Source organism: Schistocerca americana, chromosome 1 (assembly GCF_021461395.2).
Source record: "Schistocerca americana isolate TAMUIC-IGC-003095 chromosome 1, iqSchAmer2.1, whole genome shotgun sequence".
NCBI classification, from domain to species: Eukaryota; Metazoa; Arthropoda; class Insecta; order Orthoptera; family Acrididae; genus Schistocerca; species Schistocerca americana.
Window position 1 is genome coordinate 708,443,113 of NC_060119.1, and position 16,947 is coordinate 708,460,059.

Below are 16,947 nucleotides of genomic sequence, written 5' to 3' on the forward strand. Positions count from 1 at the left end.
CAGATTATAGGAAGATCACAGAGGTCGAACCACTTCAGTCAGCTGCTGGGAATCCCATTCCCACCAGAAGAACACACCCCTAAGTACCTGTCCCCTCCACCAATCGCCACTGAGCCATCGGCACAGATGCCCAATTCTCCTACCCCTTCAGTTTAACCTCTGATGAAAATGTTCCGTTCGGCCGACTGAAGAGGGCAGGGATCTAATATCCTGTTATTCCATCAATATGGAGAGACACTAAGCAAGTGGCAGCAGCTGTGTAGCAGATAGTTCCTTTTTCCGTGGCCATGACTCCAGAGGAGGCAGTAAACAAGTCACATTGGTGTGCATGCCTGTCAGTCCACTGCATGACATACACACTCAGTCCAACAGCTGGGCAGTAGTTATGTTATTACTGAAGCATCTGCACACTGGTGTTAACATACAACAGTTAAGTTACTTACTGGACCACAGAATTGAACTGGAACACTGTGTGTGTGTGTGTGTGTGTGTGTGTGTGTGTGTGTGTGTGTGTGTTTTTAAAATGATTTTTGGCTCACTCATTAGTTCTGATTTGAGCTCCCATTACTTCTACCCCTACACTTACACCTACAAACACACTACACAAGCCACTGTATGTTGCATGGCGGAGGGTAACCTGTATCGGTATCAATAATTTCTGTTAGCAAATAGAGTGGGGAAAACAACTGTCTACATGCCTCCATATTAACCCTAATCTTATCTTCGTGGTCCTTATGTGAAATTTATGCTGGCAACAATAGAATCATTCTACGATCAACCTCAAATTCCAGTTCTCTAAATTTTCTCAATAGTGCTTGTCGAAAAGAATATCGCCTTTCCTCCGGTGTTCAAACCCACCGGTAAGCAGTCCACCTCTGAACTGCTTCAATGTCATTCTTTAATGCAACCTGGTGTGGATCCCAAGACAAGAACTCAAACAGTCGACAATGTGTCACACTAATGTCTTATATGTGGTCTCCTTTACAGGTGAACCACACTTTCCCAAAATTTTCCCAATAAACCTAAGTCAACCATTTGCCTTCCCTACTACAATCCTTAAACGCTCATTCCATTTCATATTGCTTTGCCTATATATTTAAATGATGCGACTGTGTCAAGCAGCACACTACTAATGCTGTACACTCACAGATTATGGATTCAGTTTTCCTACTAATCTGCATTAACTTAAATTTTTCTACATTTAGAGCTAGCTTCTATTCATCACAACCAATTTGAATTTTTTACAGTCACACTTAATGACAACATCTTCCCTTACATCACGGCATCATCAGTAAATAGCCGCAGAATGCTGCTTGCTCCATTCGCCCTATCATTTATGTATATAGAAAATAACAGTGGTCCTATCACACTCCCTTGGGGCACTCCTGATGATACCCTCATGTCTGATGAACACTCACTGTTCAGGATAAATAATGGGCTCTGTTACTAAAGAAGTCTTCAAGCCACTCACACAGCTGGGAACCTAATCCGTATGTTTGCACATTCGTTAACAGTGGCAGTGAGGCATTTTTCAAATGCCTGACTGAAATCTAGGAATGTGAAATCACCTACTGCCTTTCATCCATGGTTCACAGGCTCTCATGCGAAAAAAGGGCAAAAAGGTGAAGCTGAGTTTGACACGAGCGACACTTTTTAAAACTGTACTGTTTTGTGGGCAAAAGCTTTTCCCTCTCAAGGAAATTTATTCTATTTGAACTGAGAATACGTTCAAGTATTCTGCAGCAAATCAATGTTAAAGATACTGGTCTGTAATTTTGCAGGTCCGTTCTATTACCCTTCATACATACAGGAGTCACCTATGCTCTTTTCCAGTCACTTGGGACTTTACACTGGGTGGGAGATTTGCAATAAATCCAAGTTAAGTATGGGGTCCATGCTGTAAAGAACTCTTTGTGAAACCAAACGAGGATTGCATCCGGATGTGGTGATTTATTTGCTTTCAGTTGCTCCTCTACACAAGCGATGCATATTCGAATCAAAATTTGATGAGAAGAAAATGTGGTGCATTGCATATTGAATGTCCCTCATAATTCTCTTACCTTTCAGGAAAGAGTCAGGTAAAGCCGGAGTGTAATCTTAGGAGGTTAAACAGTGTACTGATTAAAGCTGTTTTCTTCTAAAATGTAGATCCTAGTCCACCGTATTTTCAAACTAATATAATGTGTTACAACAGAGTTAACATTCACATAAGAAAATATAAATATTAAACCCTTTTTCCACTACATACATTTAGCACATATCATAATCATTCTTTCAAATCTCTATCACTGAATCAACTGTCTCATACACCATAAAGGCCAATGAATATCCTATTACAGTACCAGTAAATTAATGAATCACAGCTTGCTTGCAGAATCATTACAAAGAAATTGCACACAAATAATATACTTACAGGAGGTGGTTTTATGTCTCCAGCATTATGGAAAGACTCCTTAAAATCAGGTTGTGGACTTGAGTCAACTTCTTCCTTGATTGGTGGAGGTGATGATGCAATATCCACAACTTCATCTACTTCTGATGATATGGGGTGGAGTTTAGGTAGAGGAGCTGGCGCACTGCTCGTTTTGTAACTACACTGTGGGGGCATCTGCATTTTTCACAAAAGATGAAAAATAATTAGCAATCAAATTTTAGATACACAGTAACAGCCTATTATAAAATGGAATTTATTATTTAAAATTATATTTCCTGTTTGTACTTGAAGATCAGGTGGCATATCAACCTGAAAACAATATCTTACTTTAGAGGCACATGAGTTGAGTGAAAAAGAGTTTAACGACGTAATTATACCACACACAGTAACTTATGGCTTCTGCCTGCGTCACATTATTACATATGGCAAATGCCTTTATCTCCCTAATATAGTAGCAAGGTAAGAAGAGCTTTAAACATCACAGGTACAGAAAAGTTTCAGACAGATAGGTGCTTGAAAAATTTCTTAAATTCTAAATGTAACACATTGTTTTTCACACCCAAATGGATAACACACATAAAGCTGCAGGATTCCCCCCCCTGTCCTTTCTCCTCCTTTTTTCCCATTTCCATATTTTTATTTTGTTACAAATTCAATATCACCTGTTAGCCCTATTTGGTACAAGTCCCACACAATTCAACAATATTCTAGAATTGGTCGCACTAGTGATTTGTAAGCAATCTCCTTCGTAGACTGATTGTGCTTCCCCAGTATTCTACCAATAAACCGAACTCTATAACACCTACTTTACCCACAACTGATCCTATGTGATCATTCCATTTCATATCCCTATAAAATGTTAGACATAGTTATTTGCATTAGTTAGCCGATTCCAACAGTGAGTCCCTGATGTCATAGTGACAGGAGTGAAGTGCACAATTTTATATTTCCGAACATTTAAAGCAAGTTGCCAATCTTTTGTACCATTTTGAAATCTTATCAAGATCTGAATGTTTATGCAGCTCCACTCAGACAGTGCTTCATTACAAATAACTGCATTGTCTTCAAAAAATCTGAGGTTGCTATTAACATGTTCACAGAGGTCATTAATATACAACATGAACAGCAAGGATCCCATCACATTTCCATGTAGTACACCTGAATTTGCTTCTACATATGACAATGACTCTCCATCTGAGATAATATGCTGTGTCCTCCCTACCAAAAAGTCCACAATCCAGTCACAAATTTCACATATGATCATGCTTTCCACAATAAGCATAAAGTGTGGTGGGGGACTGATGACCTTAGCTGTTTAGTCCCCCTTAAACATCCCAACAACCACCACCACCACAAGTGTGGCATTGAATCCAAATGATTTTTAGTCCAGTAAGGGGTACTTTTTGCTCACGAAAAATGAGGTAGAAGATTTTTTTTCCTTTTTTGTGCATATAGTTGAGAGTATGTTAAATCCAAGTTTTCGACCTATAAAACCCTCGGGAAAATTTGATATATCAAAAAACCAAGAAATTTTGACATTTTTTCAAGGTTTCGCCTATAACTCGGGATTAAGCACCCTAATGAATATTTTACTATTAGCAGAATTAAAGAGCATTAAATTTTGTGTTGAATGACCTACTCACATGTCACAATCAGCATTTTTAGTCATACCCACAGCAAACAAACCTGCTAAGTTTTTCTTCCAACCCAGCTGGCATGGATCAATTTTCTTCCCAGTTAAGATTGCACCTGGCAGAAATCTTTCAAGTCTTAAACATTTTCTCGTGGCAGACTTTACACTACACTCATATGAAGTCGCACATTTGGAACTCCCATACAGTGATAACATCAGCTGTTCTTCTGCCTGGGCTATTACATATTGAGAGACTGAGGGTTTAGCAAGTTCCGCAGCTTGCACTGAGCACTGAGGTGTGGCTGTTGCTCTGTAAGGTTTAGTAATATCCCTTTTCCTTGGCAAAAAAAAAGGGATGTGGTACCACATCCTGTACGGCACGACTGAAAAGGACAAATGCAGTATCAAAACTGAGGGAATTACTGGAATGCCACAATCTTGCTCATTTCTCTTTTCCCGGTTTATGGAAGTACAAGTTGTTTCCTCGACCCATTAGGAGAACAAGCATGTCAATGTCCTCGCTCACATTGTCAGACTCAGCAACTTGGGAAACAGCTGTTTCCACAATTAATGAATCCCCATCTTCTTCTGCCTTAGCACTTTTAATACTTCCATCCTCAAATTTTCACATGAGCATCAATATCAGGTGGTTCTTGTTGCTCTCATTTGCGAGAAATTTCTTCTGTGTGACTGCAGCATTTTTATTTTCATCAAAAATGATATCTGATGAAGAACCTGGTATTGATAAACGGCATGATCTTTCAGAGCACTTTGTTCCCCTCTGTTAAGCATCACTTTGGTAGCCATAGAATATAACTTATTTTGGATCCATTGTGCTTTCTCAAAGAGCTTTCATATTCCATCCAGATGGTTCCAAACTTTTCTTTGATGTGTCATTCAACCTTATGGAGAAGGTGACCACTATCCACCACACAGCTTTTTATTTTGGGTACTTAATTCTGCTGGAGAGGTGTGAAAGCACTTCTGTGAATAGTGCTGTGGGAAAGTTCAAATGAGAAACAGAATTTCAAGTCTGTATCAAACTGGCTGATAACACATAGTCTGTGAAGCAATGTCAATGGGTTTATGGTAGGAATCCTCTTCTTCCCTATCTTGAGAGCCGTAGTGCAAGATGCAAGTGTTAGACCCTTGGAATCATATTTAAATGAGACATTTTTAAAGTTCTCTCCTTTAATTGTGCTGATCCCTTTAATTCCTTTTACTAATGCTTCATGACAATCTACAATTCATCACCAATCACATCACTGCTTACAAACATAAGGATTAAATTTTGGAAAATGTCAGTCTTTCAACTTCCAATCACTCAGTTTGTCACTGTCTGCTATATTTCGATCTCTGCATGAAGCTCGTCAAAAAAAGCTCGTAAACCCACATACTGCTCGCTTGTTCCTGATGATACACCACAGAATTCTTCAGTTTTCTGACAAATATCATGTAAGGATGCCATCCTGAAGCCCACTTTGTGAGCAAAGAATCTGAAAACCATGTCTGTGAGTTAAGCTACCTAGTGTTTTCATTGTCTTCATGAAAGTTAGCTCTGTTTTGATATCAGACCATAAGCCACTTCAAAATTTATCACTTCGCCTAGTGGTGAAGTAGCCTTCAGTTGTAAATGTGTTGAATTCAGCAGCACCCTTTCAATCTTCCCATGTGAGCATCTCTTGTAAGTAAAGGTGCAGGGCCTTTTGTTTACTTATATTTTCAAAGACAGTCTAATCAGTTTTGAGTTATTGTACTACTTCTGACAAGTACCGTGCACTTCAACTTCCCATCTTCGATCATACAAGAATGAATTTGATTTTAATAAACACTACTTCTGTTGTGGTGAGAAAATTAATGCTAATTGGGAGAAACTTAGCAGACATCCCTATAATAAGTGAAACTGATTAAATTTGAGTTAAGAGATATTGAACTAGAAAGACTACATGCTGCTAGTGTGCTGAGATGCCAGCTGCACTTAATCCTTATAAAACAGATACTATTGCTGCATTTGAACCCCAATACACTAAACAGTGCCTGAAACAGAAAAACGAAATTTCAAGCTCTACACCTTTGATAACTTGCAATTTTTAACTTAGAGCAGCTGCGTTTTAGCTAAGGGCGTTTGAGCAAATTTTTTAGCCAAGTCAGAAAAAAAATGATGGATTTTCGCTAACTGATTCCAACCCAATGGCTGCACCGACTGACATTTAACACTCCTTCATTTTGGTAATGGTAACGTTTTCAGTAGGATGCACGAGTTCCAAGTAAAAGATGACAATCTGAAAAGAGTGCCAATTCCCCCCCCCCCCCCTCCTCCTCCCCCACACACACACAAATTTGTCATGAGGCTTTAATGGATTCTACACACCCTCAACTATATACACAAGATTAAAAAATAAAATCTTCTACCGCACTTTCTGCAAGCAAAGGGCCTTTTTTGTGACATCATTACTGGACTATTTCTGAAATCAAGAAACACTGATACCTGACTGCCTTGATCCAAAGCTTTTGGTTATTGCCATGTGAGAAACGTGTAAGTTGGGTTTCACATAATCAATGTTTTTGGAATCAATACAACTATACAGACAGCAACATAAGAAATAGAAAACAATGTTCTTAACAGTGTCACCAATTCATTTTCTGTAAATAGTCTCACTCAAAGAAAAAAGAAACAACACATTCAGTTCTGCACAGCTAGAAGTACTAAACCAATAAGTGTAACACATGGCAAGGAAATAATAAAACAGGGCGAGAACTTCAAAAATTTTAAGTGTTCATACTCACGAGAATTTAAACTGGGGAAAGACCAGTTTGAAACATCAACAATTTACGAAAAATACAGAATGCTACTCACCATAAATGTAACACACTGTGTTGCAGACAGGTACATTGAAAAGACCATACAAATTGAACTTTCATCCAAAGTCTTCTTCAGAATAGGCATTGAATGAAAGCAGCGCCGGGAACAGAGAGGGATAGCAGGGTACCAGTAGTGAGACGGAAGACCTTTCTGTCTGGTGGAGCATACAGGACTAGAAGGCAGCAGGACAAGGCCAGGCACAACAATTCAGAGAGGCTGTGGTAGACGGGAGGATCCAGATGGGCCACAATGTGAAACAGCCATTGAAATCAAGCATGCCACTGGGTGGTCTACTTTGCACTTGGCAACAGTTTGACAGTGGCCGTCCTGGTGGATAGCTGGACAGTAGCTGTACCAACATAAAAAGCTTTACAATAATGATTGCAGCAGAGCTAGTAAACGACATGGCTGCTTTCAAAGGTGGCCCAGCCTCTGATGAGGTAGAAAAAGACTGTGACAGGACTGGAAGAGGTAGTGCTGGGTGAGCTGAATGGGCAGGTCTTGCACCTGGGTCTTCCACATGGATACGATCCCTGTGGCAAGGGGTGGGGATTGGGAGTGTTACAGGGATGGACTAGGATATTGTGGAGATTGGAACACAACTTTAGGAGGAGTGGAAAGGATCCCGAGTAATGGGCAGTAAAATGTTGCCGCAGCATTTTGATAAGTTTAGCCAAGTTTGAAGTGCTGTATGCGAGTGAATAACTGTGGTAAAGCTGTGAAACTTGGCAAGATGGTTTAATAGTTTGCACTGTGCGTATTCTGTAAGAATTACGTCATTCAATTCTCTACCTATGTTCCAAGTGGCACTCAAAGCAGTCAGTAAATTTTTGGGGACAAAATAAAATTACTGCCAAGTTTAAGTATTGTGATCACTTCACACTGTTGGCTTAGCAAGCTCCCCTTTGCTGACCGTGTCTAGAAGCTTGCTTCCATCCGAGCAAGTTTTGTTACTTTTGTCTTTATCGCTTAGTTTTTGTGATACAGGGGGCTAAAGCTGAAAAAAAAATGCAAAAGTACATTAATTTAAAAACTTGTATCTCAAAAGGGATGCTTCATTCTTCACAAATTAATCATTTAAAAGGGCACTGTTTCCTCCACAAAATATTTTCTATGACGCACTATGAAGGACTTGTCCAAATGGGACAGAAATAAGCAGATGCGATGTACATCTAGACATAAAAATGATGACAATTTCAGAAAAACTGGATAACTTAATCAAGAGAAAGAGCTTTACAAATTGAGCAAGTCAATAAAGCATTTGTTCACATCTGGTCCTTATGCAAGCAGTTATGCGGTTCGGCACCGATTGACAGAATTGTTGGATGTCCTCCAGAGGGATATCATGCCAAATCCTGTCCAATTGTATATTATTTCTGTTTACAAAGCAAGATTAGTTGTCAGGGGGTTTCAACAAAAAGAAATCGTTGAGGATATTTATTCTCCAGAAACGCAGTCTCTACGTCCATTTGTTCTATAACCAAACCTTCTTGACAACAGTATGACAACAAAATCTTTAATGTTTGCATATTGGTTACTGGAGAATAAATATCCTCAACGATTTCTTTTTGTTGAAACCCCCTGACAACTAATCTTGCTTTGTAAACACCCTCTGATTTCTTTGTGAAAACCCACTTTACATCAATGGCTTCTTTATCAACTGGTTTATCTACTAATTCCCATGTTTTGTTTTTGTTCAAACAATCAATTTCCTTATTCATCGCTTTTTCCCAATAATTTGATTCGGCACTGTTAATCGCCTCCTCAAAGCTTTCCGGACTATTTGCACTGCAAAAGTTTACATAAATAAAATTGCTGTAAACATAATCATTTAATATTTTTGGTTTTCTTTCTCTAGATGATCTCCTCAACTCAAGTACTTTCTCTGATTCATGATTATCAGAAAGCTTTTCATTTTTCTCAATTTCCTTCTGTTTTTCTATTAGTTCAGTTTCATTTTCTATACTTTCGTGTTCAGAATCACTAGAATATTCACTTACTGAATCATAATCTTTAAACCCAATACATTTAACACCACTTTCAACAATGTCCACATGTCTAGCAACAACTATCTTGTTATTTATTAGCACTCTGTAGCCTACTTCACAATAACCCATTAAAACCCCCAAATCGGCTTTCCTATCCCATTTCGACTTTCTCAGTTGCTCGGGTACTCTTACAAAAACTCTACTCCCATACAACTTCAAATGATTAACATTAGGTTTTTTTCCCAGTAATATCTCATAAGGAGTTTTCTTTTCAATGGTGTTAGCTAAAGTTCTGTTTTTGAGGTATGCTGCTGCACAAACCACTTCAGGCCAAAATCTCTTGTCTACTCGCGCTTCGGCTAGCAGACACCGTGACATGTCCATGATGGATCTGTTATACCTTTCAGCAGTACCATTAAGCTCATGCACATAAGGTGGACAAGCATTCAATACAATTCCTTTTTGTCTCACAAATTCATAGACATTTTCATTTAAATATTCCTTCCCATTGTCACATCTTATCTTTTTAACAGTTTTCCCAGTGAGATTCTCAACTTCATTAATATACTCTACAAAACATTTGTATACTTGATCTTTAGATTTTATGGTGTAAACACGAGCTGCCTTACTGTAATCATCAATGAAAGAAAGAAAATATCTTTCCCCATGCATTCCAGTAGTTGAGTGAGGCCCATTTAGATCTGTGTGAACAATTTCTAAGATTTCTTTTGCTTTGGTTCTATTATTTTTAAAAGGAACATTATGCATTTTGTTTTCGATACAGATTTTACATTTCATAAATTCTGATTCTAGTTCTGAAGGAACCCCATCTAACAATTGATGTTTACATAAAGTATTTAGATAATTGAAATTAACATGTCCCAAAATGCGGTGCCATTTTTCCTTTGCTGTCATATTATTGTCTTTACTCATAACATTAACATTAACTTCTCCTTTATTAATAGTACTACTCATTTTATACAACCGACCCTCTTTCCATGCAATCGCAATCAATCCATTAGCTTTATCAAAAATTTTTGCATTATTCCCTACCGATACAATTTTGTGATTATCTGTAATTTTAGCATAACTGATCAAGTTTTTGTCTATGTCTTTTACAAAGAAAACATTTCGCATATTAATTGGAACCATTTGATCATAGACAGGAAAATTACTAATTACATTACCAACTTTAGTAGCTTGCAAAATTTTTCCATCAGCAATTTTTACATTTATAGGTTGTTTTAAAGTTATACTCTTAGAAAAATATTCCTCATTATTAATAACATGATCAGTACAGCCACTGTCTAATAACCAATTGATTTGAATTTGATTGTTATTACTTGACTCTACTGTTCTATTTTGACCTATCATAGAATTAACCTCTGTTATAAAACTACTCATACCATGATCACTCTGATGGTAACCTTGCTTGCTGTGATGCCGACCGCTGCTAAAACCATGCTGCTCTCCTCGACCACGTTGCCTGCTGCCATAACCTCCACGCTGCATGTTGCCGTAATATCCACGCTGTACATTGCTATAGCCTCCACGCTGCATATTTCCATTACCTCTGTCGCTGCTTTGAAAATGTACTCCACGATGCCATGTGCCTCTGTTACTTGTTCTTCCCTGGGTACAATCACGTTTGAAGTGACCTGCTTTGCTGCATCGATAACATACTTGCTCCTGATTTCTTGAATTCAATTTTCTTTCTGTGTGAAATGCATTTGATTTTACCTCTTCATTTCCAGTTTTTGCATTCAATAATTGAATCTTACTTTTAACGTATTCAACTGTCTGGTCCTCTTCCTTCAAGACGTCCACTAAGTCCCCAATATAGCTCATTGACTCTGGTAACGTTCGCAGCATATAATTTAACTTCTCCTTTTCCGTTACTTTGGCGCCTGCAGATTTCAGCTCATTTACAGTTTTTTCAAATGCACTGAAAAATGTCCCCGTATCACTGTAATCACTTAACCTCAATTTGTCCAACTTGTTTCTGCATAATATTTGAAGGGCTGTAGACTCTTTCGAATATAATTCATCAAATTTCTTCATGATCTCGAAAGCACTTTCTCTGTCACTCACGAATTCTAGTTGCTTATTTGTGATTGCACCATAAATATAGTTGATAGCCTTCAAGTCCTCTTCATCCCACGTTTCGTTGTCTGAACTCACTTTTGCCCTCGTAGTCACTGTATAGCATTTCTTCATTTTTAGGTACATGATTATCCGCTGCTTCCAGTTCCCATAGTCTTCGCCATCAAATACAGGAATAGTTATATCAGCCATGTCGAACTTTCTGAATAACACGCGACGGCCACAATATAATATTTAACTTCTACTTTTCTTTTCAAGAACCACGCTCTGCTACCATGTTTCAAATCAAGTTCTCACTTTTACTTTTAAAACACTTTATTTAAAATATACACATGTTGACTTTATTAAAATAGGCGCACGAAGACTGACTAATGCGCCTCAACGCACACACATATATACACAAACATCTGTCACCACAATCGATATTTCTCGAACATATCCGATATAAATGTATTACAATTCCAACAATTTCATCAAAATCCTGAGCTAGTTGAAGAGCTCTGCTCATAATGCTCAAAACATTCTCAGCTAAGGAGAAATCCCACGACCTCACTGGCCAAGGCAGGGTTTGGAAAACACAAGGACTAGCAGCAGAAATTCTCACCATGTGTGGGCAGGCATTAGCTTGCTGAAATGTAAGTCCAGGGTGGCTTTCCATTAAGGGCAACTAAACGTTGTAGAATATCATCAACATAACATTGTGCTGTACGTGTGTCACAGACAAGAATCAAAGGGTCTTGCTGCGAAAAGAAATGGCACCTTGCTGTCACGGCATATGGCTGGCAACAGTCAGATTGGTACCCCGCCACTGTCTGGGGTGTCTCCAGACATATTTTCAGCCTGGAATCTCATTGACTGGGGTAGAACAGGTGTGTCTCACTTAACCCTGATGAACAGCGAAGACGTTTCTGGAGATGCTCCTAACTACAATAGGATATCAAGCTGACTGTTGCCCATAGTACAGACCAACAACCAAGGATGATAGTCTTGTATGCTATTTCTTTTGACAGGACCCCTTTTGACTGTCATCTGTGGCACCCTCACAGCACAGCAGTACGTCAACAATATTCTACACCCCACTGTGTTGCCATTCATAGCAAACCATCTTGGGGTTACATTTCAGCAATATAATGCCTGCCTGCATGTGTTGAGTGTTTCTACTGCTTGCCAAACACTACCTAGGCCAACAAGGTTGCTTGATCAATGTTTGGAGAAATATGGGCAGGGCCCTCCAACAAGTTCAGGATTTTGAGATCTAACATGACAACTGGACAGAATTAGGCATGATATCCTTCAGCAAGGCATCGAACAACTCTACCAATCATTGTCAAGCTGTATAACTGCTTGCATAAGGGTTAGAGATTGATCACTGCATGACTGACTTGCTCAATCTGTGAAGGTATTTCTCTTGGATAAATCATCCAATTTTCTGAAATCGTAATCATTTGTTTGTCTGTACATGTATATCACTTATTTTGTCTTGGAATGTAAATAAAACAAGTTGTTGTTCTGTAAAGTTTCAATACTGTTGTTGTTGTTGTTGTTGTTGTTTTTCGTCTAAAGACTAGTTTGATGCAGCTGTCCGTGATCGTCTATCCTGTCCAGGCTGTCTCATCTCTGCAGTTTTCATAACAAAAAATTCATTCTGTTAGTCAATCTGTATCATAATTTTCTTTTCTCTCTGATTTGATTCAGGAACTCAGAATTACTATTCTAATCTACTTAATGAACTGAAGTGTCCTGGGAGATTAGAACTGTGTGCCGGACAAAGACTTGAACCCAAAACCTTTAGCTTTTGTGCGCTATTGCTCTACTGATTGAGCTGTCCAGGTGTGAGTCACAGCCCTCCCATACTCTTCCACCTACCTCTTCTTAACCTCACTTTTGTTAACTCGAGCCCCTTATATCTCAAAAACTATAAACCCAAAAGTGATAAAATTTTTATGTTTTATAAACAATTTACCAGCTGGCAAAGTTACTAAAGCACAGCCTATTAAGCAAACTACATGAAAAGATCAAGATATTTAAAACTTGTGAGAAATTTTGTTATCACAAAATTTGTCCATTAATTAGTGCTGCTTGGAGCAAAAACAGAGACTCAAATGACATAAGCCTTACAGAATATGCACAATGACAACTGTTAAAATCACTTGCCAAGTTACACAGTTATGCCACAATCATCCACTGAAATTTTTGAAATGTTGCCATGACGTTTTTCTTGTTTGATATAAGAGACTATTATTTATAATGTATCACATAGCCTAGACCAAAGATTTGTATAACTACATTTAATCTTTAAACAATCCAGCACACAAAATCTGAATGAAATTTGAGGTGATCAAGTGGAGAACATGTCCAAAACCAGACCACTTGCAATGGGCTGGCCCAATTATAAACTACAAAAATACATTATCAGTTTATGTAGTAAAAATTTCAATTTACAATTTCTGTGTTTCATAATCCAAGAATTATTTTACTGGTTAATACCAATGTTCCATCCAACATTGTATGAGAAGTTTATTCTTAAAGGAAATTTTATTTCACTTCAATTTTAAATGGCCATGTAGGTTATGTAATGAATAAAAATATGTAATTAACCCATACCACTAGGTTATTCAATAAATGGTTTTACTGAATTCCCCCATACAACTACGTCTACTTTGGCCCACGATGCCATCAATGTGGCAGACATAAACCAACTTTTTTTTTAGGGGGGAGGGGGGGGGGGGGAAGGGGGGGAGGATGTGCATGTAAAATATGTCATAACAAGAACTGCAATTTTCTCATGACATTACATTCATTGTCTTCATCAACTCCCACCCAGATTAATACCTTCCCACCTAACAAAGACCACAGATTAGTGTACTACACAACTTACAGTTCAAATTATGACACAGACTCTCTCTTTGCACTTATGATGTCACAGTCCACATGATTATTTCATGATAAAATCCTATGTCCAATATTGGAGGTTCAATTAAAATAAATTGTTTAACTGTAAAAGTATGTGTGAAACACTTTTCTGATATCGTGCTATTCAACACTGAGACGTATCCTTCTTTGCAAACAGGATAGAGCTTCAGGTCAACCTATCAATACCAGATGTCAGTTTCTTCCAATGATTGTGTGATGCTGTACACATACAAGGAGAAAGAGAATGTGTCACTGACGACACTTATTTTTTGGAATTTAGTCTTTGGTAATAGATTGATCTGTACTGTAGCCAGAAGTAGGCTATAGTTTGAAAACTGACAATTTAGTTGTAGCTGGGAAAACTAAAGACTGTGAAAATGAAATCTTAACTGTGGCGACATTGATCTGCAATGTATCCCTTTCGCTGAAAGGTGACAATGTGGTTATGAGGTGGTGAAGTGATATCAAAGGTTTCATGCAATCTGCTATATTTCAAGTACTTAAGTTCCAGTAACTGACTTCTATCACGTAGGCAACTTTTAGGACTCATTAATGAATTTGTCAAAGTGGCAGTGGGTATTCTTTGTTTATTATTATCTTATCCAATTGAAAAGTAACAACATGCAGAGAAGTATCTACTGCTGATGCCATGTACATTCCTCAAGTCTCACTCACACTTCCCACTGTAGGCCCACCTGCCCTGTTAACAGTTCTGCTTATTAAAAGCAATTTTAACATTATTTTTACATTTGACAATATGCCACCAAAAGCTTGGATGTTAAATAGTTTACTTCCCCTCAAACGGTAAATTTACCTCCAAAAGAAATGTGTCATATCCATAAAAGGAACAAAAGGGGTAAGAAGAATAGAGTTCTAGCAAAACCAGATAAAATAACAAACTACTATCATTAAACAAAACTACAACACGACACACCTATAACTAATATTGTAAACAAAACATTTGTAACTATAAATCCAAGAGTAATTATTATTAAATAAATGAAGTTACTCACCTGTGTATCTCCCAGGAATCGTTCATTATTGTTCCCAGTCATGGGAACTTCACAACTTCCAGAAGTCTTTCTTTTCCTTTTCTCTGGTGGTGGACTACCGGCACTACTTCGTTCTTCGATCGTTGTTCTTGCTGGAGAGACGGCGGGAGTGGGACTTGTCCTGTCTTCGGGTTTCTTTACAGCACCTTGCGTCAAACCGCTAATTTCCAAAGCTTCGGCAGTTTTTAAAAACATCGGTAACAAACTCTGACTAACGTTCACTTCTCCCTTATACATGAACTGCAATAAGGCCCTCATTTCTGTGTAATGGACATCCCTCAGAAATATTATTGGATGAGGATGAGTATTCTGTAGGAAAATTCTTTCAAAGTAAGGGCTGCAGGCTGATAGGATTGTCTGATGCGCTTTAAACGTTTCACCTTCACAGGCCAGGGTAACATCAACAAGGGCCTGTCTATGTAGCAAATTGCTCAATACGTCTGTAAGATTAGTCGGATGATTGTTCCATCGCAGGCAGAATTGTTGATCCATGATTTCTAACAAAAGCTGGTTGGAATCTGGAAATAAGCATTGACTGTCAGTGTATCATCATACTTTTGTTCCAAGTGCCTACATAGTGAACGGAATTGGAATTTAGAAAGTTACTATCAATAATGAAAATGCTACGCTTATTGGGATAATAGCTCCTAGCATAATGTGAAACCGCCATTAAAGAGTTCCAAGAAATCTTAATAATCAAAACATCACATTGTACGACGACTAGTCACAGTCAATCGAAAATTTAAGTCTTTTTCTGAGTACTATTAGCTTATGAGTACTTGACAAGTGTTTCCTTAGCTTTCTTCGTATTTACAAACAATTACTTACCTCCTGCAAACTTTTTGCAATAACATCACCACTCTTCCTGAAGGTCACTGCCCCCTATATTCTGGGCACCCTGCCGCACGTCGAGAAGTCAAATAATTCATTTTCGATTATATGGGCAATTAAGTTATTACAGAAACCGTAAACGAGAAAGCTTACTTCATTTCTTTCCTCCGTATAAGACTCTGAAGAAAACAGAATTCAAGTCTCTTTCTGTAGCAACACAGTTCCTGTTGATATGATCCACAATACTGTCATTCAATTTTCGTTTCAACATGTTTGTAAAAATTCAAATTGACAAAACCATAAAAACACAACAAAAAGTCTGAGCAATTATTTTATCTCAAAATTTGGTTTTGTATGTATAAAAATATATAATTATCTTTAAAATGAAGTTTATACGGCACTTAAAAGAAGCAGAAAATCGACTTGCTCCAACCTCAGGAGTAGAGCGTAATATCCTTTAAAGTAGGTCACTTTTCTAGCATCACACTTCGATTAATTTCTTTTATTTTCTAGTGATTCGGTAAAGAAAATATCCTCAACCATTTTGCTGACATTAACGTGACGTCGTACGGTACATATAAAATTAAGTGCTTGTTCGTTATGGCACACCTGTGAAAGTGTTTATTGTACACCAGTGTGGAACCATTTAGCTTATAGCTACTAAGCGGCATTTCTTGACAATATTTTCGCATTGTGATGATATAATAATACGAAAAATGTGTAGTATTGTTGACACTGAGAAAATTGCGTATTTTGTCCAATTTGCAGTATAAATTTGGTTTCAATTTCATTTTAACATTCATTCCAAATACAATCTTACATTCTTATAACTTATTTTGTAGTGTTTTCTTCAGTTATTAATCTTTCAATGTCACCAATTATTTTGATCTGTTCTAAATAAACAGTAAAGTAATTTACATTAATGAATACCAGTATATATTTTTCATATTTGGGACTATGTTGGTGCTGGTTTCATTTCATTTCATATGGATCACAGACATAATGCAAGCGAAAAATAAAATTTTATCGCCTCCTCATCGCTCTATCGTTGCACTCTTCGAAGTATGTGGATAATAACTGACATGAAGATTTTCTCTTTCTGCAACTTTTATCTACCGAGTGCGTATGTT

General features: G+C 37.7%; 1 protein-coding gene across 9 annotated transcripts in view; it reads right to left on the reverse strand.

Moving 5' to 3' along the window:
* The window catches only part of LOC124609918 (sex determination protein fruitless-like), a 458,799-nt gene extending 442,742 nt beyond the window's left edge, over positions 1–16,057 (reverse strand). For 2 of the 9 annotated variants that reach the window (XM_047140118.1, XM_047140121.1), the window contains exons 1-3: positions 15,815–16,052; positions 14,948–15,504; positions 2,414–2,608 (exon numbers count right to left, since the gene is read on the reverse strand). In XM_047140118.1, coding sequence (XP_046996074.1) covers positions 2,414–2,608; positions 14,948–15,478 — 726 coding nt within the window. In that variant the 5' untranslated portion in view covers positions 15,479–15,504; positions 15,815–16,052. Of the gene's footprint in view, positions 1–2,413; positions 2,609–14,947; positions 15,505–15,814 lie in introns of all 9 variants that reach the window. The other 7 variants (XM_047140115.1, XM_047140117.1, XM_047140112.1 and 4 more) reach the window with 6 other exon arrangements.
* Positions 16,058–16,947: the final 890 nt, after the last annotated feature.